Source organism: Berghia stephanieae, chromosome 2 (genome assembly GCF_034508935.2).
Source record: "Berghia stephanieae isolate SIO BIC M18660-M18661 chromosome 2, UCSD_Bste_1.3, whole genome shotgun sequence".
NCBI lineage: Eukaryota > Metazoa > Mollusca > Gastropoda > Nudibranchia > Aeolidiidae > Berghia > Berghia stephanieae.
In genome coordinates this window covers 109261775-109289274 of record NC_088361.1, presented here as the reverse complement: position 1 = coordinate 109289274, position 27500 = coordinate 109261775, and the positions used below count along the sequence as shown (strand labels likewise).

The following is a 27500-nucleotide window of genomic DNA, read 5'->3' as shown; positions in this document are numbered from 1 at the left end:
GGGTTCGATCCTTGCTCGGCGCATTGCTGAGTCCTAGGAAAAGACTCTTTACTCACATTCTCTCACCGTACTCAAGTGTAAAATGAGTACCTGGCAGTTAACAGCGTGGTCCCTGTCGGAAAGAAATTGTAATATCATTTAACAGGCTTCACATCTCGTCCTACATGCTAAGTGTTGCTGTTGGTCAGGGACTCCTTGTAAAGCGCTTTGGGCACGTTTAGTGGATATTGCGCTATATAGAATCTCAACTTTTTTTTCTTTTAAAATAAAAATGATAATTGCTCAGAGGTCTTAAACATTTCGTCATTGACGCGTTACCTTTTGTTAAGTCTCCTACACACACCACAAGCACACATATAGATAGTATGCAGATGACGTCACTCAGGCCTTTGTTATTGTTTTTGCCATCCGCGTTTGTGAGTTGTTCTCACTAAACTGTATTAACCAGACTATAAAAGTTCATGGTTACACAGAGTTTGTGTGTTGGTCCGTTATACTTCCGGATGGCAATGTTGTGAACTCCTTGGCCAAGCGCATTCTATATATACACATATACACACACACCCACCCACCCACTTACACACACACACTCACACACACACACACACACACACACATGGTAAAATAACGACAGCCACCTCTTAGGATAACGTAATTTAGTTATAATTGCCCACTCAAGTGAAACGAGTTTGTCAGATGGATATAATAAAATTTGCCAAACTTGGTTCATTGAAAGTAAGCCTGTTGTATGCGTGACAAACTGCTATTGAAGTATGATTGGAGTATGACGAAGATGGTGAATGGTGTTATAGGGGAATGGTGGAAGTGAAGGATTGTAACGAAAATATTAGGAAGGTTGTGATGATGATGATGATGACGATGATGATGATGATGTTGTTGATGCCGGGTTTTTATTTTTATTTTTTTTACGATAACTACTATCAGAGAGCGTAGATAATAGAGAGGCTTTACGGACGGGAAGTCACGCGACTTCGTCGGTGACAACAATGTTAGCGAGGGATGGTGACTGCGTATGCGGCGAGGAGCGAGCTATAAATAACCAAGACAGGTAAACACCGGCACATGGTGGCGAGAGAAGTAATGGAATGTAGTGGATATATAATTCGCACAACATCAAACAGTTTATTAAGCCGTTGGATCGAGGTCCAGGTATCAATATTGAATACAAACATTATCAGATAAGATGAGATAAAAGAAAATTGACTTAAAAATTTATCCCGAAAAGGAAATTTGACATGGGCACAACAAGAGAGGACTCATACATCAAATTGACATAGACACAACAAGCGAATCACACGCCCCCAACCCTACTGCCCCCCCCCCCCCCCACCTCTCTCTCTCACTCTCTCTCTCTCTCTCTCTCTCTCTCTCTCTCTCTCTCTCTCTCTCTCTCTCATGTAGAAACTTCAAGTGAACTGTTCCCATGATGCTGTGAGCAAAACAAATTACTTTCTGGAAACCATCGATGGATTTGCTTTAGTTTTCTATCATGCATCGCTATGAGGAATCTCGCATCTTCTCTGAGCGAATATAATTCATATAACACTAAAGAGGTGGAGTGTGTTTGTATGTTTGTGTGTGTGTGTGTGTGTGTGTGTGAGAGAGAGAGAGAGAGAGAGAGAGAGAGAGAGAGAGGGGGGGAGGATGATTTGGTGATGTGGGGGTGGTTGATAACAAAGTCTATGGAAGTGAGTATGAAGCTTACCCAATGCATGCTTGCCCTTCCTACTTATTCTGAAAGGTGGCCGCTTTCCTTTCAATAGACTTATTGGATTTGGAGGTCTGTTCTTGACTTGCCTTGCATCTCACATGGTGATGAAGGCGCACATTGACGAAAAGGTTGATGACGAGGAAGTGAATATCACACTGCTTCACGGCCTTTTTGCATTCCAATCCTGTTTCTAATGTTGCCTCCATCACGTTCCTAATCAGATACATTCTTAATCCTCTCTTGTACAAGTAGGGGTCAATGTAGCATCGAAATGCATGTTCTGCAGCCGTCAGAATATACATTAATTTATGCGATGGCGCACACAATCCCTCGTTTTCCGTGGTAAAATTTTTCTTGCAGATAAACGTATGCGATGGGTCTTGAGTGCTCCGTGCTTGTATTAAATCCTCTTTACAATTTTCACACAGAAGATTTTTTTTGGCTCTCAACTTCATCCCAACGTAACCTCCAATGTAATTCAGAACGTTGGTCTCGGTTGTCGTGAGCATGGGAGGAGCGGCTCTCATTACTTGCTGAAGTGGAAGAGGAACATCTTGCTGTAGTCGTGTTCTGACGGTGCTTTGGGCTCCCATTGATGCCATATTTTCAAAACTGAATAAGAAGGTATCGATGTCATCCTTGCAGTTTTTGTTGCTCCCCGGGACGAGAACAGCATCAACCATTGTCTGGCGCAGAGCCAGGCGGAATTCCCTAGAAGTTGGATTTACTCGGTGTCCACCCTTTGCCCTGATGATGGAGAAAAGGTTTTCCAAACAGTCTTGGTTCAGGCGACTTGTCAGAAGAAACTTGAACCCACAGTCATCTCGCAGGTGTTGCCAGAGTTGGAGCAAGGCTTCGATTGACAGCTTCCATCCTTCCAGGCATGGCAGACTACCTGTCTTGTTCAGGGGTTTGACGCCTTCCAACCAGATTTTTGTCTGCTCCAAGAAAGTCACGTGCTTGGAATGTGCCGACATCGCATTGTTCATTGTCCCTTTGCTTCTCAGTGATCTGCTGTTGAAAGCGTTGAACAACTGATCAAAGTTCTCAATGAAATGAGCAGTTGGCAATGCCTCTTGTGGAAGAGAAGAATGAAAGACCATAGTGGCTATACCAGCAGCGACTGTATGACTCAGGACTTGTGCTGCTAGACTCACCCTAAGGTTAGCAAAAACTGGCATGTTGATGTGACGGCTTGTCAGTTTAGGCGCTAATCTGATGGGCTTTGAAGAATCCATTTCATAGAATTGCCGGATGTAATCCCATGAAATGGTGTCTCCAGCCACCCTAAATCCTGAGTTCCGCAGGTTATTTCTAATGCTTTTCAGCAGATGTGGTGGGTCATAAAGAACGTAGATCTTGTGATGTTCAATAATGACAAAGAGAGGCTTTGAGAGACTCCTAGCTGTTGTAATGCTGACCGGTTGTTTGATCCTTGGCCGCATATCATTGCTTTAGGATGGAGACCTAGATTTATCACTTTTTTCACCACTTCTACAAGAACAAGAAGAAGCATGTCAGCCTTCACTGGTCCATTAGATAACACATAGGAAAATGGTTGCTTCCATTTCGTGCTAAGTCCTTTCACCATGAAGACAAGAGCATGGGTGGCTGGTTTTCTTGATCTTCCTAGCAACAATCCATAGTCCTCAAATCCCTCCACAAGATCTCTAGAAGGATCATACGAAAGATCGGACTTAATGGCCATTTCATCATAAACAATGGCACAAGATCGTTCCACTGGTGACATTGCTTCCACTTTTATCTGGAACAGGTTGAGCATGTTCGGGCAGAGTCCAGGTTCAATCTGTACATTCTTCATGGCCAAGGCAAGTGTAGACGGAGATGGTAACTGAAAAAGCCGTTGCAAGAGACTGTAAGCCTTTTTACTAGCGTGAAAAAGGGAGAGTGCAAATGATTTATCCTGGAAACTCCATCGTCTGGATTTCTTTGGAAGTTGTCCAACTCTAACCTGGGACACGATGAAGGAAACGGCTTGGGGAGGTAAATAAAGACGAAGGGTTTCGTTCAACACTTTCAAGTGAAGCCTGTAGGCTGCTCGATTCAGTTCCATGTTGTTGCTCGGAACTTGGTTCTGCACTAGAGCTAGTTGCCGCACAGGAGTTTGGCTGATGAGGGGAACTCTCTGTCATTTTGGAGAGTTTCCTCTGTAGTCTCCAGTTCTTTGACCTTTGAGCACAGAGCTTCTTCTTCAGTCTGTCTTTTCTTTGACGTTCCTCTTTCGTCTCGGATACATCCGTCACTGGATGACATTGAGAGGTCGTAGGTGAGGTAAATGGTTTCTCTGGTGGTAATTCTGCAGAATCATCAATTTTACGCTTTTTAGGGGGTGGTCGTGATGGAGTAAGCTTAGGAGGAGGATTTGGAATGTTGAAGATGGTTGGCACAGCAGTCCTGAGAATGACCGTACGTTTCACTGCAGTTTTGCTGAAACAGCAAGGTTCAAAGTGCTCAGAGCAAATGAAGCAGTTGATGTGAAGGTATTCTGGTGTTTTATTCTCCAGATCTTTCCTACGGCAATTGATGAGCCACTGCCTGCTACTGTAGAAAGAATTTAAAAAAGCAAACATGCCTATTTCACACGGCTGTGTACAGTTACAATGTAGATCATGCCTAAGTTATGAGCTTCATCTAAAATCACAACCCTCTATAACAAAAGGAGGCGCATTTATTCACTAAAATTGAATGATACTGATCCACTTATAACGCCATCTCAGGATACCCGCTGTGGCGTTGAATGGTCGTTTTGCATCGTTAATTTTTACAGCAGTAAGGGTATTTGATGGAGTTTAGGATGGTAGATTAAGGTGCAGTAGAAGAATAGAAAATCAACCCAAACAAACACACACACACACACACACACAAACATGCATACATACACACACACACACACACACGCGCGCGCACAAGCGCGCACACACACACACACACACAAAAAAAAAACACACACACACAAGACCCACCGGCTTATTGTTATAACTGGTGGGGCAATTGTAGCGGTTGTGTGTAGCCAAAGAGGACTGTATATATATGTAACGTAGTTACCAAGCCATAAACACAATCCTCTTTACGGGCACCTCACCAGATAAATCAAACAAGCAGATTCATACGTCTGGCACTAGTAAGAGTTTTAAGTAACTCATAAATACGTGGGATCGAAACAACAACATTGTGGCATATTATATACGCTCACACATACTACACACATTAGTATCTATTACCTTAACACATTCATAGTATAGCCTTTTAAAAACCAAACAAAGAGCTTATAAGATAGTGATTTACTCACATTTTGGGGTCCGATGGAAAGCGCAAGAATGACAAATCAGGCCTTTTATTCTTGGAGTTGCTACAGTTTGGGGCAGAACACCAACGACAATGCGTATTCTTTGCGTCTTTCATATTCGCCGCCATGATGATAAAATGTTTACCTGACTTCTTTTGGTTGCTACACACGAGGCTCGATACGCCTTGCGCGACCTCGTAAAGTCTCTCGTTATTCTACGCTCTCTGCTACTATGTTACTAGTGTGCATCTTGTGTGAGTGTGTCTATGTCAATATTGTATTGTTATAAATGTGTAACCAAATGACAAATTGCCACTTTTTGGGGGAACAATAAAGATATATTATTATTATTATTATTATTATTATTATTATTATTATTATTATTATTATTATTATTATTATTATTATTATTATTATTATTATTATTATCATTATTTATTATTATTATTATTATTTATTATTATTATATTATTATTATTATTATTATTATTATTATTATTTTTATTATTATCATTGTTTTCCTCCTGTATTATTTAAAGCTGCTATTAATCTAATCCCCATACCCTTAATCTGCTTTCCCTTTGCGACGAGGAGTCTTTGCATGGTTATTTCCAAAGGCTGCAATCTGTTTATTACTTTGACATCTTTCATAACGTGAGCTTTTATATAGAGCAATACCCACTAAACGTGCTGAAAGCGCTTTACAATGACTTCCTCACCAACAGAAACACTTAACGTGAAGGACGAAAAATGACACCTGTTAGGCGATATAACATTTTTTTTCACAACTGTTAACGGTCATGTTCTCATTTTAACCTGAGTATAGAGACCTTTCCAAGGATTCAACTATGCGACGCTCAGAGGGGGACTAGAACCAAAGACCTTCCGATCCGAAGGCGAGTGTCAGACCACAAGACCACATAGCACATATACGGCTAATACTGTTGTGTTGTGCTTTTTGAAGACTATTTGAGCAAGTGACTTTGTAATCTGCTAAGTAGCAGTCTTATTTGCCTATTAGGCATTAAGCTGAATGCTGTTATGTGGTCTAGTGGTATGACACTCGCATTCGGATCGGAAGGTCCTGGGTTCGAGCCTCACAGGGCGCATAGATGAGTCCTTAGAAAAAGCTCTTTACTCACATTCTCTCACCGTACTCATGTATTAAATGAGTACCTGGCGGTTAACAGCGTTGTCCTTGTCGGGAAAAATGTAATATCGCCTATCGCCTATTGCTGTTTGTCAGGGACTCCTTGTAAAGCGCTTTGAGCACGTTTAGTGGATATTGCGCTATATAAAAGCTCAAGTATAAAAGCTCAAGTTTTGAAACTTCCAAGATTTCTCTGGTGATTCTAAGGTTTTTAATAGATGTTTTCTATCTGGATATGATTTTACAGGTTTTGAAAGTCCAAGTGGCACTTTAAGGAGCTGGCAGGCACTGGTATAAGATAAATGTGACCCATCGTCTCAAAACAGTATTATGTCGGGACGAACCACATGCTTGAAAGACGAATTACATGTTAAATGGTCACAAATATAAGTTGTTGGCATTAGCACCCTAAAATATGGTGTCCATTCTCCTCAATAAAACATACAAACTCAACACAAGTCTGATATTTACGGCTATAAATTCAATTTTCAACATTTTAACCAACCGGACTTAATACCGTTTTGAAGCGAAGGGTCACAAATGTCTGAAAAAGAAAGTGTGTATGAAACAGTTGTAAACACGCCAAAAAAAAGAGAAAAAAAAATACAAGAAAAAAAAACATCCCAAAAAATTCTCCTGCCTCGACTGGGGATCAAACCTCAGACCTCCTGATTCTTGCCTTGTCCGGCATTGTTTCATATACACTTTTTAAGATCTTTATTTTGTAAGTCGCTTCCTAAATTGCCAGACCAATGCCAAAGTGCCGAGTGTGGCAAAGTGACTCATTTTCTTTAACTCATTCAACCCTAACACCGACTATATCCGTAGTACACCCAGGGTTACTTTTACCCCGTGACTATTTATTACATTTTTCTGAGACAAATTATAGGCGTAGTAGTATCAAAGCTAATGTTCTTAATTTTTACATGTTAATGGTAGTTGAATAAAACTATCTATACACATGCTTATTTTTAATACATTTTTACCACTTTTGAAAAGTAGCAAAAATCCTTAGGATCGAGTGAGTTAAAATGCCACTAAACAGAATAAATTTGTCAAACTGGTAACCATGATTAGACGTGTAGTCCAGCTGGTACAAATAATTCATTTCAAAATACTAGCGACCAAATTGCTCGCAGCGTTCATATCGATGCATTCTATTCAGTTCACACTGTAGTCTTGATTTGATCAATATACCTGTGAAATAATGTTATAATTTCTTACCTGAAGCGGTTGTCGGGAGGACGACGAGAATTTGCAATTTATTCCTAGCTTAGCAAAAATGCGTATCTCAAGAAAATTATTATTATTATTATTAATAATAATAATAATAATAATAATAATAATAATAATAATAATAATAATAATAATAATAATAATAATAATAATAATAATAATAATAATAATAATAAGCATATTTATATAGCGCCTTTCGTCGAAACCCCCCCCAATCCCCCCCCCCCCTCAAGCCCCCCCCCCCCGTCAACCCCCCCCCAACCCCCCCCCCCCCCCCCCCCCCCCCCAAAAAAAAATACAAAAAAAAACAATTCAACCTAAATATAAAAACAATTAAGAGCATAAAAAGGCATCAATACGTCATCAATATAAATGTCACATACAATACATATAAAATTCAATTAAGTAAATATTTTCTGAAAAGATATGTTTTCAGGGTTTGTTTTTTTTGAAAATGTCTATTGAGCTCGAAAATCTCACAATTGAGAGAGATCATTCCAAATCGTGGGTCCGAATTTCATAAGAGACCTATCACCAAAATATTTATATTTAGTTTTAGGTGATGCTAACAATTTTGAATCGTGGGATCTAAGATTTCTCGTACGGTTGGAGTAAGTGTTAAATGTAGAGAGGGACAGAAGACTCAAATACACCAAAGCAGAAAAGGGCTATTTTATATTCAATTCTAGCCCGGACTGGCAGCCAGTGGAGGATTCGAAGCATGTCCTGTGTATCATCGTAATGAGATTTTCCCAGGACTAACTTAGCCGCACAATTCTGTACTCTCTGAAGCTTGTTATTAGGGAGACCAGCGAGCAGTGAATTGCAGTAGTCAAGACGTGACAAGACCAATGCAGAGATAATTATCTTAAATGTGTTGAAAGGCAAAAACGACCTCATCTGTGATATTCTACGGAGCTCATAGTACATAATTTTCACATTATGGTTTATATGCCGATCCATAGACAAAGAACTATCCAGAATGACACCTAAATTTTTAGCATTTTCAGAAATAGAAATATCAGAATCAGTTATAGTTAGGGTGGGATGTGAAAATTGGAAAGACTTTAATGTTTGCTGAGTTCCTATCAAAACAACTTCAGTTTTGTCTTCATTCAACAATAGCTTATTTGCAAGCATCCAACTTTTGATGGAGTCACAACAATAGTCTTCAACAGTCGTAACGTCACTTCCTTCCTAATGACGCATGGTAACTTAGTAGCACTGGCTCAAAACTATCGGAACAATGGCGGACGCCCGTATGAAATATTTCTCCGGCGAGCATAAAAGGGTTTCCAGAGGGAAAAAAACACATAAATTGATCATGTTTTGACTTTTACACATTCTGATCACAAGGCATATGAAAAGGGAATGAAAAGTTCTAGCCAGCATGAAGAATAAAAAGTGATGATTTTCTTTGTTTAGAACCAAGATGGCCGCCGTTGCCAGGCGCCGTGACATCAAACTACTGAATCCTATTTTCTAGATAACAGATAAGAGAGGATAGATAATGAGGAGAATTAGAAATTTGCAACATCCAATGTAAAGTCACTATTACTCTATGGATCAGGATTATATAAAAATTATAATTGAGCTTTATATAGCGCAATATCCACTAAATGTGCTCAAAGCGCTTTAATTGGGGTTCCTGGTCAACAGCAACATTTAACATGTAGGACGGGGCATGACGCCTGTTAGGCGATATTACAATTTTTCGGACAAAGACAACGCTGTTTACGGCCAGGTACTCATTTTACACCTGAGTACGGTGAGAGAATGTGAGTAAAGAACCTTTTCCAAGGACTCAACTATGCGCCGAGCGCGAGGCTCGAACCCAGGACCTTCCGATCCGAAAGCGAGTGTCATACCACAAGACCACAATACAGTACAGATGAATACAGTAGACAACCAATAGTAACCTCAACCAATACATCTGGGTGGGGTTCCTGACCTCCCATAGTGGGCAGGGAGGTACTAACTGTGTCTTCTATCCCCTTATATCTGTTATCCAAATTGGCGTCATGTCCCGTTCTAAATGTTACGTGTTGCTGTTGGTCATGGACCCCTTGTAAAGCGCTTTGAGCACGTTTAGTGGACATTGCACTATATAAAAGAAGAAATTATGAAATAAAAAAAGGCAAATCAAACAGGCTTGGTTTTAGAAGTAGCTCAGGATTTATTTCAAAATGAATACAAAAGTATCAACGATAACAAATATTTGACATACTCGTAATGAATACAGAAGCAACAACAATTACACACATTTTGACATACTCGTAATGAATACAAAAGCATCAACGATTACAAATATTTGACATACATACTTGTAATGAATACAAAAGCATCAACGATTATACACATTTGACATACTCGTATTGAATACAGAAGCATCAACGATTACAAATATTTGACATACATACTTGTAATGAATACAAAAGCATCAACGATTACACACATTGGACATACTCGTATTGAATGCAGAAGCATCAACGATTACACACATTTGACATACTCGTATTGAATACAGAAGCATCAACGATTACACACATTTGACATACTCGTATTGAATACAGAAGCATCAACGATTACAAATATTTGACATACATACTCGTAATGAATACAAAAGCATCAACGATTACACACATTGGACATACTCGTATTGAATGCAGAAGCATCAACGATTATACACATTTGACATACTCGTATTGAATACAGAAGCATCAACGATTACAAATATTTGACATACATACTTGTAATGAATACAAAAGCATCAACGATTACACACATTGGACATACTCGTATTGAATGCAGAAGCATCAACGATTACAAATATTTGACATACATACTTGTAATGAATACAAAAGCATCAACGATTATACACATTTGACATACTCGTAATGAATACAGAAGCATCAACGATTACACACATTTGACATACTCGTAATGAATACAGAAGCATCAACGATTACACACATTTGACATACTCGTATTGAATACAGAAGCATCAACGATTACACACATTTGACATACTCGTATTGAATACAGAAGCATCAACGATTACACACATTGGACATACTCGTAATGAATACAGAAGCATCAACGATTACACACATTGGACATACTCGTAATGAATACAAAAGCATCAACGATTACACATATTTGACATACTCGTAATGAATACAGAAGAATCAACGATTACACACATTTGACATACATACTCGTAATGAATACAAAAGCATCAACGATTACACACATTTGACATACATACTCGTAATGAATACAAAAGAATCAACGATTTCACACATACTCGCAGCGGAAAATAAATAGAATTTGAGAAACTAATAAGGCGTTAAGCATTTTTATGAATAGGTGACGACGACGACGACGACGACGACGATGATGATGATGATGATGATGATGATGATGATGATGACGATGATGATGGTGATAATAATAATAATAATAATAATAATAATAATAATAATAATATTAATAATAATAATAATAATAATAATAATAATAATAATAATAATAATAATAATAATAATAATAATAATAATAATAATAATAATAATAATAATGGTACGTTGTAATCTTGAGACTAAACAGGTTCACTTGAATTAAACTGGATAGGCCTAATTAATGCACAAAGACACAGTACAAAGGCACTCACAAACACGAGCGCGCAAGCACTCGCACAGAGATACACATGCACACATGTTACACATAATCATCAATGTTCCACTCTACCTCTCAATATCATAAATTTCAAAGCAATGACTAAGCCCGTACATTGTGAAATTGATGCTAATCTAGGAAAAATAATATAATTCACAAAGAATTTGGCGACGAGATGGTTGAGTGGTTAAGGCATTGCACTGTGACCAGGAAGATCCTGGGTTCGAGCCCCGCTTCAGCATTTAAAAACAGATTAGGGGGAAGATTATTAACCCCCAACTTTCTCGAATCGGAAAACATGGGTGATTCTTGTGTTGACATCAGACGTTCGTTTGATATATTTTATTTATTGATGATATGCGTTTAAGTTGATTACCCACAACATCCGCCCGCCGGACATAAGGTATCAACACATAAAACTATGTGTGACCTTAAGCATTTATAGTCTGATTAATAGAATTTAGTGAGATCTTATCACTTAATTAGATGTCTAAAAACAATTACAAGAGCTGAGTGACATCAATCTCGTTCCATCTATATTCTTTCATGGAATACCTTTGTTGAGAGTTACAAGTAATCTTGTTATAGATTTTCCACTGATTTTTTCTTTGTTCATATTTGTGATACGTAATATATAGCTAACATGTTATATGTAAAAAGTATGTTATCCAGTACACAGAATCTAGAAAATGCTCTAAGGCGCTGCACATACAAATACAACAGGTAACATAAGTCGCATCAACTATTTATTATTACTCAAAAGCCTGCCTGAAAAAAATATTTTCAAAGGTTTTGAGGAAATTATAAATACACAATCACTCAGATCAGAGACTATGATGAAAGAATACCTGTCAAAGATGTCAAACAGATGTTTGAAAAATATATCCTACTGTCTCCATCACGGAGAAGGACTTCAGCCATAGTCTACGCAAAACCCAAATTGTTTTATTTCTGGACAAAGGCAGAAAGAGATTAGAGAGGGAAAACAGATTAAGGAATATAAATCGGCTGTAAGTCATACCGTTTACACAGACCCGATTTTTTTAAAAGGCTGATAAATATGGCAAGGTTATGGACGAATAATAGACTCTTGTAATTAAAAAAAATAAGAAAAACAATGCAGGCAAAACTATAAATCCTAACTCTTTAGATAAGACAACACTATCCAGTCCATATCATAATCCATAACATCATCCATAACATTTTCTATAACATTATCCATAAGATTTTCTATAACATTGTCCATGACATCACCCATAACATTATCCAAGACATTTTCTTTAACATTATCCATAATATTATCTATTGCATTATCCATAACATTATCTATAACATTATTCATCACATCATCCACGACATTATTTATAACATTATCTATACCATCATCTATAACGGTATACATGACATTATTCATAATATTATTCATAAAATCATCCAATTGTTTCCATGTTTCTATCTATAACATTACCTACCATCCATAATGTCATTCTTATCATTATTTATAGCTTTATCCATAACATTACTCATAAGATTATCCATAACATTTCCATAAAATCATCCAGAACATTGTCAATCTTCATGGTTCTGACTTTCTCTCTTGGATTTTTGACTTGCTCTTTTGGACTTGATACTCTCCCTTTTCCATTTTTGGACTTGAAAATGTCTCTTCCTTTCGAAAAATCCCAGCTGAAATGAACAGATTAGAGAAGAAAATAAAATAAAATTCCATTGTTTTGTCCTTTTGGGGCATTTTTCTACGGGGTCAGAGAACGATTTTACTCAGGCGTCAGCCGCAGGGCAGCGTGGTAAAGTGAGAAATTCGAGTTCAGTTTCTTGTTCAAGATAGAAACGGGATGCCAGCAATGGGGCTCGAATTCGGGTAGTTCTTATCCACCCCGGAATCTGACCCTTTTATCAAGGTTTTCAAAGTTGTATAAATAAGATTTATAGTGTGAAATATAACTTGTTATTCGTTCTGCATGGTTGTTATGACTCTTTGATATTTAATGCAGGAAGACGTGTCATAACCGTCTGGAAGCTTTCGAAATATGGGTGTGCAGAAAAGTGCTAAACATCAAATGGTCAGGTAGAACGTAGAAGCTTTGCATAGAGTAGGGAAACCCATCCAGATTGTGAAAACCATCAAAAAAAGGCAAATGGGCTTTCTTGGCCAAGTGTGGCGACGAGGGCACATTGGAATCCACACTCAGTGGCTACATTGAGGGAAAAAGAGCTCGTGGTCGTCAGAGGCTGACGTTTTTGACCAGTTTGAGGCAATCAAGATTATTTTAACATTACAATCACTGCGTTGATGGGTTACAAACTATTATATATCATTCTTTGATATCTCGTGAAAAAAGGTTAAGGGTGTCGAGCTTTGATAAGAGCTATGACGTGCCTAATTTGTTATTGAAAAAATAACGCATTATGAAGCAATCTAATTATGCTTTGAGAAGCTGTGACCTTGACTGGTTTGTGAGACTGTTTTCAATATAAAACGAGTGTAATGTCCAATGTAGCTATATCGGAATCTATATAATAATTAATTATTGCCCACTACACTTTTATAGATAGAATGCGCTTGGCCAAGGAGTTCACAACATTGCCATCCGGAAGTATAACGGACCAACACACAAACTCTGTGTAACCATGAACGTTTATAGTCAGGTTAATACAGTTTAGTGAGAACAACTCACAAACGCGGATGGCAAAAACAATAACAAAGGCCTGAGTGACGTCATCTTCGAACTATCTATAGTGGCCACTGTTTCGATTTGTGTTTCGAATAACCACGTGATAAATTCTTTTTCTTTTTTTTTTTTTGTCGTTTTGATCGATACTGGTTGACCGCCGTTATGTGTGTGTGACGCATCAACCAGTGAATTGTTATACTCTGGAAAGACATTTTAAATTTGGCCAGAAAACTCGTCCTTCAAATATTGATCGATTTAAATGACCCTCATCCTGGCCAAAACTCTCAAACCCGGGACTTCAGTCTCGAGATCCCAGGTTTGAGAGTTTTTGCCAAGATGAAGGTTATTTAAATCGATTGATATTTGGAGATAGTGTTTTATGGCCAAAGTTTGAAAAAGGTGATTTTCTAGAATAAGTCTGTTAACTGGTTAAGCTGTAAAACGACAGATTGAGACAATTGGATTCAATAGTCTGATGCCACGTCGCCCAGCAACGGCGGCCATCGTGGTTCTAAACAAGAAAATTCGTACTTTTTATTCTTCATGCTGGCTAGAACTTTTCATATGTCTTGTAATCAGAACGTGTAAAAGTCAAAACATGATCAGATTTATAATGTTTTTTTGCATCTGGATACGCATTTTTGCTCGTCGGAGAAATATTTCATAAGGGCGTCCGCCATTGTTCCGATAGCTTAGGGCCAGTTACTAAGTTACCATGCGTCATTACGAGGGAAGTGACGTCACGACTGTTGAAGCGTATTGTGATCGTATTAAAGATTGCAACAATGGCATATTTTATCGTGTTGATTTTAAACTGGAAAAGAAAGCTTATCAATCTTTGTAAAAAAAATCAACATGTGGAATAATTATATTAAACATAATAGCTGCATGCATCTGATTTAGAACGGTTTATCAACAAACTGTCAAATAAACGAAAGAATTTAGATAACGATAGATAATGATTTCTCTCTCTCTCTCTCTCTCTCTCTCTCTCTCTCTCTCTCTCTCTCTCTTTCTTTCTTTCTCTCTCTCTAGCCCTACTCCCCCTGCTCCTCCCCCCCCTCCCCATCACTCTTTCAGCCTCTCTTTTTTCCCATTAACCCAAGGACAAGGAATTACTTACCATCCGTTAAATAGGACGCTAGTCTAACCCAGAGTACTTTACATCAGATCTAACAGACTCAGATATCCAATCACTGCTGGACAGGACGTGGGGGAGGGGAAGGGGGGGGGGGTTCAGCTAATAGGAGGGGGGATCGCCATCATATACAAACACGCTCTTTCGTCTAAAATACAAAACAGGCCAATTTCGTTCAAAAGTTTCGAGTGTGTCCAAACCACATTGACCTACCCTCAAATTTCATTTTTAATCACTTGTATCTACAGACCACCCCCAAGCAAAAAGAACAAACTGAGACAGAATGATTTTGCTGACGAATTTTCAGATTTTGTATCAAAAGACACATCAAATAAGCGAAAAATTTATATCGGCGATTTAATATTCAGTTTGATGTTGATCAGAATAGTCTCGTTAAAATTATAAAAAATATGCTGAATGAACATGGCCTCACTCAGTTAGTGACCTCTCCAACTCAAAGATTGGGGCACATCTTGGACTGGTTCATCATTGACACACCCTCGCTTGTTGAATCAATTAAAAATATCAAAAAAGAAATTTCAGACCACAATCTGATTCTGGCAACTCTCAAATGCATCAAAGAGAAAGCAAAGAAAGTCAAGATAGTGTCTAGGGATACCAAAAAAATAGACATTAGTTCCTTCAAAAACAATCTGTCAGAGGAACTAGGAAGAATGGATATACCATCAGCACAGAAAACAGACGAGGTACTGCGCAACGTCATCGACAGGCATGCGCCAAAGACAACTAGAATAATAAATTCCAGGAAACCGTCTCCGTGGTTTAACCAGAGTGAAAAAACTGCCAAAAGGGAAAAAAGGAATGCAGAGGCATCGTGGAGAAAATCGGGCCTTGAGATTGACCGGCTGATATATATAGCAAAAAAGCATAAGTATAAAACCACCTGCAAAAGAGCAAAAAGAAACTATTATAACACAAAACTGTCATCAGTGAGGGACACTAAGGAATTTTTCTCTGTTTCAAAGGAACTTTTAGGGGAAGAAAAGGGCATGTGTCTACCCACTAATATCCCGGTAGAAAAGCAGCCGGATGCATTTTCAGATTTCTTTTCGGGAAAAATATCGAAAATTCGGAACAATTTGGACCTCGTGCAAAATGAAGATATAAATTTCCACCCTTTTTCGGGTTCACAGGGATTCTCTTGTTTTAAAGAAACAACTGAAGAAGAAATTTCTAAAATAATTTTTTCATCTTCCTCGAAGTCATGTGATTTAGATCCTTTACCAACTAATATTTTGAAATTATGTCTTCCTGAATTGTTACCTTGCATAACTTATATTATAAATCAGTCACTTATCTCAGGACAAGTCCCAGATATCTATAAACATGCAATTGTAAAGCCTCTCATAAAAAAGCAAAATCTCAATGTAAATGACCTTAGTAACTACCGTCCCGTCTCAAATCTGCCATTTCTTTCTAAAATCCTTGAAAAAGTTGTACTCAGACGTCTTTCACAACATCTCCATGAAAACAATCTATGGGAAAAATTTCAGTCAGCTTATCGTTCTTACCACAGCACAGAAACTGCTCTGTGCTGTGTTGCGAGTGATTTGCTTGATGTTTTAGATAAAGGTTCTGTTTCTCTTCTGACATTGTTAGACCTTTCGGCGGCGTTTGATACTATTGATCACGGTATTCTCATTAAACGACTTAATATAACATTTGGCTTGTCTGGGACTGTCTTGCAGTGGTTTGAATCTTATTTAGATGGCAGAAAGCAACAGGTTATGATTTTAGATAAACTTTCTCGTCAACATACATTGTCTTTTGGTGTTCCTCAAGGCTCTGTTTTGGGTCCAATTCTTTTTGTTTTGTATACTTCTCCATTATCTAATGTCATCACTGGTCATGGGCTGCGCTATCATCTCTATGCAGATGATACGCAACTTTATGCTACTGATAAAACTAAAAATCTCGAAAATATTGTGAAACGTGTGGAAGAATGTGTGACGGATGTGAAAGAGTGGATGGATGCAAACAAGTTGAAAATGAATGAGTCAAAAACAGAAGTGATGATTGTGGGAAATAGAGGGCTGTTGAAGGTGAATGATGGTCTTGAGGTGTTGATTGGGGGTGAAAAGATCAAAGTTTCAAAGACTGTGAAAAATTTGGGTGTCTATTTTGATTCAGAAATGAAAATGTCAGCTCACATTTCTGCTCTCTGTAAATCTTTATACTTTCAATTGAAGAAAATCAGTTCGATCCGTCAGTATATTGCAATTGGAACATGTAAAACATTGGTTGTTTCCCTCATTTTTTCGAAACTAGACTATTGTAACTCGCTGCTTGTCAACTTGCCTCAGGCTTCTATTAAACAATTGCAACTACTGCAAAACAGTGCTGCAAGATTAGTTTTTGGCAAAAAAAAATTTGATCATGCAACCCCTTTGTTGGCCTCTCTCCACTGGTTGCCCATTGAAAAGCGCACATATTACAAAGCAGCGTGTCTTGTTTATAAGTGTTTGGCTGGTATAGCACCGGCATATCTCACAGATCACGTGGTCATGTGTAAATTTGAAAACTACACTTTAAGATCATGTAATGACCAAACGAAAATTTCGGAAAAAAGATCAAGAACAAAATTTGGTGATAGATCGTTTGCTTGTTTCGGCCCCAAGATTTGGAATGAACTACCACGTGGTCTGAGGGAGTGCAAGTCTTTACCTACTTTTAAAAAGAATCTCAAGACACATTTTTACTGTATTTGTTTTTCTTGACTCTATATGAATCCTTGATTTGGCTATGAATTGTTATTGTTGTTATTATTTTATTTTTTTATTTTTTTCACTTAAAATTGATATTTATATTGTAAAGTGCCCAGAGCTTGTGTTTTACACGAGAATGAGCGCTATATAAATGTGTATTATTATTATTATTATTAATATTATCGATCACGGTTTCTTCGCGTGTGAAGCGAATGCTCTAGCAACTGAACTAATGGGATCCCTTAATATGTGGAAATGCGCTATATAAATGTCCGAAAAATTGCAATTTCGCCTAACAGGCGTCATGTCTCGTCCTACATGTTAAATGTTGCTGTTGACCAGGGACCCCATGTAAAGCGCTTTGAGCACATTTAATGGATAATGCGCTACATAAAGCTCAATTTTAGAATATTTTTTTTTAGAATTAAAAAAAAAAAAAAATTAAAAATTCATTTTTTTTCTTTACGGCATCTTACCTTCCAACATATGAGAGCGATGATGATGATGAGGAGCAAACCAGCTGCTACACTGCCGGCGATGACCCATGGGTTCACGGTACCTCCATCTTGGTACAGGTGAAACGTTGTATGGGTCACTGCCATTACCTGGTCATTAAAAAAATATATCAGGGTCAAATATTGGACATCAGTTTGTCAAAGGAAAAAGAAAAAAAGAAAAAATAAGTAGGCCCCCTATGATGATGGACATTTTAAAAAAGATAAAATAACTGAATGTCTGACAGCAGTTGCCTTAGCTTTAGAGTGTCTGTTTAATTATATAACCAAGCAATTTTGGGCCGGGTCAATTATCAGATGGGTGACAATGATGGTAATACGTTGGCTTACCCATGATTGTGCTCAAAGGAAAGGCACATTAAACATATTGCCTCACTAGTGTGAATGAGTAGCTGTTTGTAAACAGCAACGGATATTGATGAATATTAGGTGATATAAAAAAAAATCCTTAACTGCGTTACATAGACATTTGGTCCCCTGTGTCCTTCGGGGGGGGGGGGGGGGGGGGATAAATAAAAAATTATGATGCTAGTATTATCCAGTATTGCTTATAGTAAAACCTTGTATTTTGTCTACGGTTAGTATATGATTGAACTATGACTAAACTGTTTGTATATTTCGTTTACAACTAGAATAGCCTGCAAAGAAAAGGGGTGCAAGCTATCTTTTAATATGGAAAAATCAAGAAATGTATATTAACATTTATATAGCGCAGATTAACCATGGTCAATGCGCTTCCCCCAGTTGGCCGTATGAAATCATATTTCCATTGCATGCAATACCAGTTGCCTCTCAGACGTCTTTTCTGTACCTTACAATATCTGTCACTGCCTGTAGCCAGGTACTCATTCAAATCTGAGTCGAGAGGGGCAATGTGTGTAAAGCGACTTACATAAGGACAAAAAATCCAGACCAGAATTGTCCACGACCCCAGTCACACATCCGGCCATTTATCACGCTCGATGTTGTTTGACGTTTGTGACGGGACGAGAGACCGTGCGTATGCCGATCCACGAGCCAGTGTTGCCAGGTTGGCGGATCCCCCCCTCCCCCCCACCCCCCCTTAAGATGACTTTTAAGAGCACCTATTGTGCATTACTATACAATACACAACCTAATTCAGATTAACCGACAGTGAATACAATATCCGACAGTCTAACTCCCACTAAAATAAAATCGAAACTCCGAATCTTCATAAGGAGACAGTTGTAAATAGGTGAGTAGCTTTTAATAACATAATTTTTATTCTGAGACAATACACTATTGTTGATTAAAAGTGATTCAAATCAAATGGGGGAATTTTTCACTGATTCTGGGCAAATGTCGCAGGTGAAGTATGATAAAGTTGGCTGATTTCTAGCATAAAGTTGGCGGGATTTTGGCGGATTTCTGGCATAAAGTTGGCGGGATTTTGGCGAATTTCTGGCATAAAGTTGGCGGGATTTTGGCGAATTTCTGGCTTAAAGTTGGCGGGATTTTGGCGGATTTCTGGCATAAAGTTGGATTTTCGCAAAGTCACCTGGCACTCACTGCACGGTATAACATAATGCGCTCACCTGTTCCATGTCCAAAGCATTCCAGGGCTTCAGCAGTTTGTGATTAGGTTCTTCCATCATCGTTTTCAGTTCCAGACGGAAAGATGAGTAAGTCTACGTAGAAAAAGGAAATTTTTTTTAGAGAATTGTATTTAAATTATGAATAAAACAAAAAATAAATAAATAAATTTTAAAAATTGAGCTTTTCTATAGCGCAATATCCACTAAATGTGCTCAAAGCTTTTAACAAGGGGTAAACAGCAACATTTAACATGTAGGACGAGACATGACGCCTGTTAGGCGATATTACAATTTTTCGGACAAAGACAACGCTGTTAACTGCCAGGTACTCATTTTACACCTGAGTATAGTGAGAGAATGTGAGCAAAGAGCCTTTTCCAAGGACTCAACTATGCGCCGAGCGACGCTCGAACCCAGGATCTTCCGATCCGAAAGCGAGTGTCATACCACTAGAGCACATAGCCGCACAAAGCAGAATTGTGAATGTTAAATACCACTAGTCATTGTTTTGTAGAATATGATATCACTATTATAATTCACTTTAATGATTTTGATAATGATGATGATGATGATGATGATGATGATGATGATGATGATGATGATGATGATGATGATAATGATAAAGTTGATAATGATGTTCCAAAGTGCCCAACCACACAACCATGTCATTCAACAATTAGATTTTGGCATTGTCAACAAATTTTGGAATAAATTATATAATTTGTTTGGGTTTTTTTTCTTGAAATGAGTCAAGCAAGAAAATGCAAGTAAGTTTAACAATTGTTTTTGCCCTATACGTTTCCTTTAAACAGTGAGATGTAAAAAAGGTTAAAACACCACACGGAGAAAGGGAATACTCTTCAACAGTCGTAACGTCACCTCCTTCCTAATGACGCATGGTAACTTAGTAACACTGGCTCGAAACTATCGGAACAATGGCGGACGCCGTATGAAATATTTCTCCGGCGAGCATAAAAGCGTATCCAGAGGGAAAAAAAAAACCCATACATTTGATCATGTTTTAACTTTTACACATTCTGATCACAAGACATATGAAAAGTTCTAGTCAGCATGAAGAATAAAAAGTAATGATTTTCTTTGTTTAGAACCAAGGTGGCCGCCGTTGCCGGGCGGCATGACATCAGACTACTGAGGCCAATTGGATTCAGTAATCTGATGTCACGCCGCCAGGCAACGGCGGCCATCTTGGTTCTAAACAAAGAAAACATTACTTTTTATTCTTCATGCTGGCTAGAACTTTTCATATGTCTTGTCATTAGAATGTGTAAAAGTCAAAACATGATCAAATTTATGGGGTTTTTTCCTCTGGATACGCTTTTATGCTCGCCGGAGAAATATTTCATACGGGCGTCCGCCATTGTTCCGATAGTTTAGAGCCAGTTTTACTAAGTTACCATGCGTCATAAGTGACGTTACGACTGTTGAAGAGTATTGAGGTAAAAACAAAAATATTGAAGGTATTGACACAGTTCTGTTTATCCTTACACCTCCTTACCTCCGGTAACGGTATATTGTCTTCATCCAATGTCAAGGTCACATTCAATTCGGCATGTCCTCCTGACGGTATGACCTTGGGAAGGCCACACGAGAAGGACAAACAGTACTCCGGAGTTCGGTCACAACTCTTTGAAAAGAAGTTCATCGTTATCAGTTATAGATAGAATGAAGATGACGTCACTCAGATCTTTGTTATTATTTTTTTTGCCATCCACGTTTATGAGTAAGTCTAACTAAACTATATTAACCAGACTATAAACGTTCAAGGTTACACCTAGCTTTGTGTGTTGGTTGGTGATACTTCCGGATGGCAACGTTGTGAACTTCTTCGCCAAGCGCATACTAACTATAGATAGTATGCGCTTTGCTAAAAAGCTCACAACATTGCCATCCGGACGTATAACGGACCATCACACAAAACTGTGTGTAGCCCATGAAAGCTTACAGTCTGGATAATACAGTTACGTGAGAATTACTCATAAACGAGGATGGCAAAATAAAACAACAACAAAGACCAGAGTCAACTTCATTCTATCTATAGATAGTATGCGCTTGGCTAAGAAGCTCATAACATTGCCATCCGGAAGTATAACGGACCAACACACAAACTCTGTGTAACCATGAACGTTTATAGTCAGGTTAATACTGTTTAGTGAGAACAACTCACAAACGCGGATGGCATAAACAATAACAAAGGCCTGAGATAGTTCGAAGATGACGTCACTCAGGCCTTTGTTATTGTTTTTGCCATCCGCGTTTGTGAGTTGTTCTCACTAAACAGTATTAACCTGACTATAAACGTTCATGGTTACACAGAGTTTGTGTGTTGGTCCGTTATACTTCCGGATGGCAATGTTGTGAACTCCTTGGCCAAGCGCATTCTATCTATAGACACTTAGATAACCACACTCTGTAATGTAAACAATGACAGTGATTGGTAAGCATAGCAAACTACACAGGTTTTACTTTCGATGGCATGTGTCTAAGTAAAACACCCACTGTTCTACCGCTTGATGAATAAAACCAACACAGAAATCTAAGTGTAAAGTTGAACGTTTATAAATATGATCGAAAAAAACCCTACTCACTCATTTCACGGTATTGGAAACAATAAAAACGACCAGAGATAGGTCGAATTCATTCACTTTAATGTTTGTTTATAAACAACCAACTATGTTTGTCCGAGCACGTGTGAAGGCGTGTCAAACATTCCATAATTTGATTAGTCAAATATCTACTGGTTAATTGGATTCAATAGTCTGATGTCACGTCGCCCAGCAATGCGAGCAGCCTGGTTCTAAACAAAGAAAATTTTTACTTTTTATTCTTTATGCTGGCTAGAACTTTTCATATGTCATGTGATCAGAATGTATAAAAGTCAAAACATGATCATATTTATAATGTTTTTCTCGTCTGGATACGCTTTTTTCTCGAATGTTGCTTTTGGGCCGTATAGCTCGAATGGAAATAAAAGAGAGATTACATCCGTTTCTTTTTTACTGAAACTTGATTAAATAATCGGTTTATGAATTTAAAAACCTAATTGTGAACTAACCAATGTAAATATTGTGGCTTCCTTATCATCATTATCATTATCGTCATCGTCATCATCATCATTCTCAGTAGCTCCTGATTCTTCATTTGCCTCCCTCCTGACTCTCCCAACTGGAGGTATAAATGTCACATTATCCAATGTCACCACCCCGCTATCTGGTGGAGCTGAAGTGAGCGTTGAAGCAGTTGGCTGATGAAGCATGTTGACAGGACCGCTCACGGCTTTTGAACAATCTATCACCTGCTTATCTGCGACTAGCTGGAGAGAGAAAAAAATAGATTAAAATACAGTACTCGTTGGAATCTTGCACGCTAAAAAAATCCCTAAATCTATGCTTTGCGTTTAGGTGAATTATTCACAATATCCGCCCGATGATTATTTATAGATAGTTCGAAGATGACGTCACTCAGGTCTTTATTCTTGTTTTTTTTTTTTTGCCATCCGCGTTTATGAGTAGTTCTCACTAAACTGTATTAATCAGACTATAAATGATCATAGATACACACAGTTTTGTGTGTTGGTCCGTTATACTTCCGGATGGCAATGTTATGAGCTTCTTAGCCAACCGCATACTATATATACAACGTAGCTACCAACACACAAATCTATGTGTAACCTTGAACGTTTATACTGTGATAAATAACAACAAGAGATGAAGTGAGTAGGAAAGTGCCAGAAGACAATAGAGAATAAAAAAACGATTGTGGATAGCTCATACGGTAGAGTCACGCTCCCAACGGCCAGGCGGAGTTGTTGTACCAGTAAGGTCGCGGTTTCAAACCCTCATCACCGCCGCGTAATTGTTTTTATTCTCTATTGTCTTCTGGTACTTTCCTCCTCACTTCATCTCTTGTTGTTACCAACATAAAGTGCCTGCTCCACTCACTTTACTGTGATTGATGTAACTTAGTGATCACAACAAAAATGGCTGTCTAAAAACACTAACAAAGAGCTGAGTGGCGTCAATTTCGTTCCCTCTATACGACACACTAAAGCTGGGTGATCTCATGTATAGATAGTATGCGCTTGGCTATCCAACTCACAACATTGCCATGCGGAAGTATAACGGACCAACACACAAAACGGTGTGTAACCATGGACGTTTATAGTCTGGTTAATACAGTTTAGTGAGAATTACTCATAAACGTGGATGGCAAAAAACAATAACAAAGACCCGAGTGACGTCATCTTTGAACTATCTGTTGGTTGCCTCTCATGAGCATCGGATTTCGGCAGGCTCGGATTCCAGCACGCTTTTTGGCTTTTCCCGAGAACGTGCTAGAATTCGGAGAGTACAGGGCTCTTAATCAGCTGTGATCCAAACGCCTCGTCAAAATACTCCCAATAGATAGAATGAAGTTGACGTCGCTCGGGTCTTTGTTATTGTTATTTTTTTGTTTTGTTTTGCCATCCATGTTTATGAGTAATTCTCACTAAACTGTATTAACCAGACTATAAACGCTCAAGGTTACACACAGTTCTGTGTGTTGGTCCGTTGTACTTCCGGGTGGCAATGTTCTGAGTTTCTTAGCCAATCGCATACTATCTATATCTGACAACGATATTATGGCGGGACGGGGATGGAAATGCTGAACATTGAATTTTGTGCTTAATACGATTCAATAGTCTGATGTCACGCCGCCTGGCAACGGCGGCCATCTTGGTTCTAAACAAAGAAAATCATTACTTTTTATTATTCCAGCTGGCTAGAACTTTTCATATGTCTTGTGACCAGAATGTGTAAAAGTCAAAACATGATCAAATTTATGTGTTTTTTTTTTTCCCCTGGATAAGCTTTTATGCTCGCCGGAGAAATATTTCATACGGGCGTCCGCCATTGTTCCGATAGTTTAGAGCCAGTGTTACTAAGTTACCATGCGTCATAAGGAAAGAAGTGACGTTACGACTGTTGAATCCTATTGATGGTTCTAGCTTTGCTAAGCATTAACCAATCAGGACAGTTCCTGCCATTTAGCCTGTCCTGCCATCTGGCTATTATTTCAAATCAACTGGCAAAATTCCTTCTTAATTCATCATCATCATCATCATAAACATCATTAGCATCATCACTATCATCATCATCATCATCATCATCATCATCATCATCATCATCATCATCCTCATCATCATCATTATAACATGATTATCAAGTATCTGACGTTTCCTCTGGAGAATGCAATGAAAAGTGAGAGGCTTTACAACACACACAATAAACCTGATGACGTAAAAGAGAATAATGATTAAAATAAGATAAAATGGTATTTAACCCTCTCCTTACCAACTATAGGAAAATCATCAAATTCGTTACGATACAGCGAACATTTTTCTTATTCAAATTTCATTTGGACATCATGAAATTTAAAGAAAATGAACAGTGTGTTGTAGAGCATGTTTCGCTCAAGAAATTATTTATCGCAAAAACTTTACCGCTCGTGTGTTTGGGTGATAAAAAATCTATTTTTGTGTTAGTTGGGTGTGAAGTTTTGGGGACAATCCTGAAAATGGCTTGTATGGAGAGGTTTAAAAGGCCAACTCACCTTAACTGTAGTTCCTATAACCAATAACGTTCCATCAGGGATGAAGGCAGGTACGCTGAGGGTAAGATTGGTCATTGGAAGGAAACTCGGACCCTTGTTCTTGATCAAAATTTTGTGGTTCAATGTTATCGTCTTGGCTGAATCATAATTTTGAGCCGAAGCGTCCTGAACGGGTTCATTGATATCTGACGATATTTTCTTGCCTTTGTTGATTTTTATTTCAGATGGAATTGCATTGCTGTAAAATAACAACCCCAAAAATTAAAAACAAAAAGAAAAACAATCATAAACAAAAAAAACAATCGATTGAAGAAGAAGAAGAAGAAGAAGAAGAAGAAGAAGAGGAAGAAGAAGAAGAAGAAGAAGAAGAAGAAGAAGAAGAAGAAGAAGAAGAAGAAGAAGAAGAAGAAGAAGAAGAAGAAGAAGAAGAAGAAGAAGAAGAAGAAGAAGAAGAAGAGAAGAAGAAAGAAGAAACAACAACAACAACAAACAACAACAACAACAACAACAACAAGAAGGACAAGAAGAAGAAGAAGAAGAAGAAGAAGAAGAAGAAGAAGAAGAAGAAGAAGAAGAAGAAGAAAGAAGAAGAAGAAGAAGAAGAAGAAGAAGAAGAAGAAGAAGAAGAAGAAGAAGAAGAAGAAGAAGAAGAAGAAGAAGAAGAAGAAGAAGAAAGAAGAAGAAGAAGAAGAAGAAGAAGAAGAGGAAAGAGAAGAAGAAAGAAGAAGAAGAAGAAGAAGAAGAAGAAGAAGAAGAAGAAGAAGAAGAAGAAGAAGAAGAAGAAGAAGAAGAAGAAGAAGAAGAACAAACAAAACAACACAACAACAACAAACAACAAAAGAAGACAAGAAAAGAGAAGAAGAAGAAGAAGAAGAAGAAGAAGAAGAAGAAGAAGAAGAAGAAGAAGAAGAAGAAGAAGAAGAAGAAGAAGAAGAAGAAGAAGAAGAAGAAGAAGAAGAAGAAGAAGAAGAAGAAAAGCGAAGAGAAAAGAAGAAGAAGAAGAAGAAGAAGAAGAAGAAGAAGAAGAAGAAGAAGAAGAAGAAGAAGAAGAAGAAGAAGATAATACGTCTCTGACAGCTGACATATTTAGTCCAATACTAATGATTGTAATTTCATAAAATCATATAATATAGCCACTAAAGGCTAGACGAGCGCACAATGATAAAGCACTTGTTTGCATATTCGCCAGAAGTTATTGAGCCCATATTAAGAAATATTAGGTACTAAAAATATTTTATCGCTTGAGATTTGAGATCAAAAAAATATATCCAATTTGTTATTATTATTATTATTATTATTATTATTATTATTATTATTATTATTATTATTATTATTATTATTATTATTATTATTATTATTATTATTATTATTATTATTATTATTATTATATTAGTAGTAGTAGTAGTAGTAGTAGTAGTAGTAGTAGTAGTAGTAGTAGTAGTAGTAGTAGTAGTAGTATAATATAAAACTATAATATTCACCCCAAAATGTTTGCATAGGAAACGATGTAAACTAGTGTAGCCTGCTTCACTTTGTTGTCCTTGGGTTGGATCTCAGGGTTATAGAGATGGTCTTTTGATTTGGCCTCCGTGGAAATCGTCAACGATTCTCTGTCACTGGCAAGACCATCAGCTTCAAAGGTCAAGGTCACCCCAATGACTTCTCCCGTTGCCAATGGTTGGTAGTAGTTACACACGATCTAAAAGTCACAAGAAATCAGATGGAGAACAAAATTAGTAAAGACGGTGAAAAATGCAAATGGAAAAATTCACCTCTCCCCCCCCCCCCCCCCCCCCCCCCCCCCCCCACCCACACACACACAAAAATCCAACAAAAAATAATAATATAAAAGTTCCACAATTTTTCAGATTTCGTTGTTGATATTGGTCTCATTGTTGTTGTTGTTGTTGTTGTTGTTGTTGTTGTTGTTAACATGTTGTTGTTGTTGATGATGATGATGTTGTTGTTGTTGATGATGATGATGATGATGATGATGATGATGATGATGATGATGATGATGATGATGATGATGATGATGAAAAGCTACAGAGTACGGATGAGTGGGGTTGAAATTGAGTGTACGATAAAGGATGGGATATGTTTTGTGTGGAGTTAGTCGTTAGGGTTAGGATTAGGGCTAGGGTTGGGTTTTGGGTTTG

General features: G+C 37.9%; 1 protein-coding gene across 4 annotated transcripts in view; it reads right to left on the bottom strand.

Moving 5' to 3' along the window:
- Positions 1-11703: 11703 nt before the first annotated feature.
- LOC144966209 (integrin alpha-4-like) overlaps positions 11704-27500 on the bottom strand; it is a 62824-nt gene continuing 47027 nt past the window's right edge. For 3 of the 4 annotated variants that reach the window (XM_078902381.1, XM_078902380.1, XM_078902382.1), the window contains exons 20-26: positions 26823-27040; positions 25342-25579; positions 22805-23062; positions 21248-21376; positions 19732-19824; positions 18137-18265; positions 11704-12789 (exon numbers count right to left, since the gene is read on the bottom strand). In XM_078902381.1, coding sequence (XP_078758507.1) covers positions 12673-12789; positions 18137-18265; positions 19732-19824; positions 21248-21376; positions 22805-23062; positions 25342-25579; positions 26823-27040 — 1182 coding nt within the window. In that variant the 3' untranslated portion in view covers positions 11704-12672. The remainder of the gene's footprint in view (positions 12790-18136; positions 18266-19731; positions 19825-21247; positions 21377-22804; positions 23063-25341; positions 25580-26822; positions 27041-27500) is intronic. The other variant, XM_078902383.1, reaches the window with a different exon arrangement.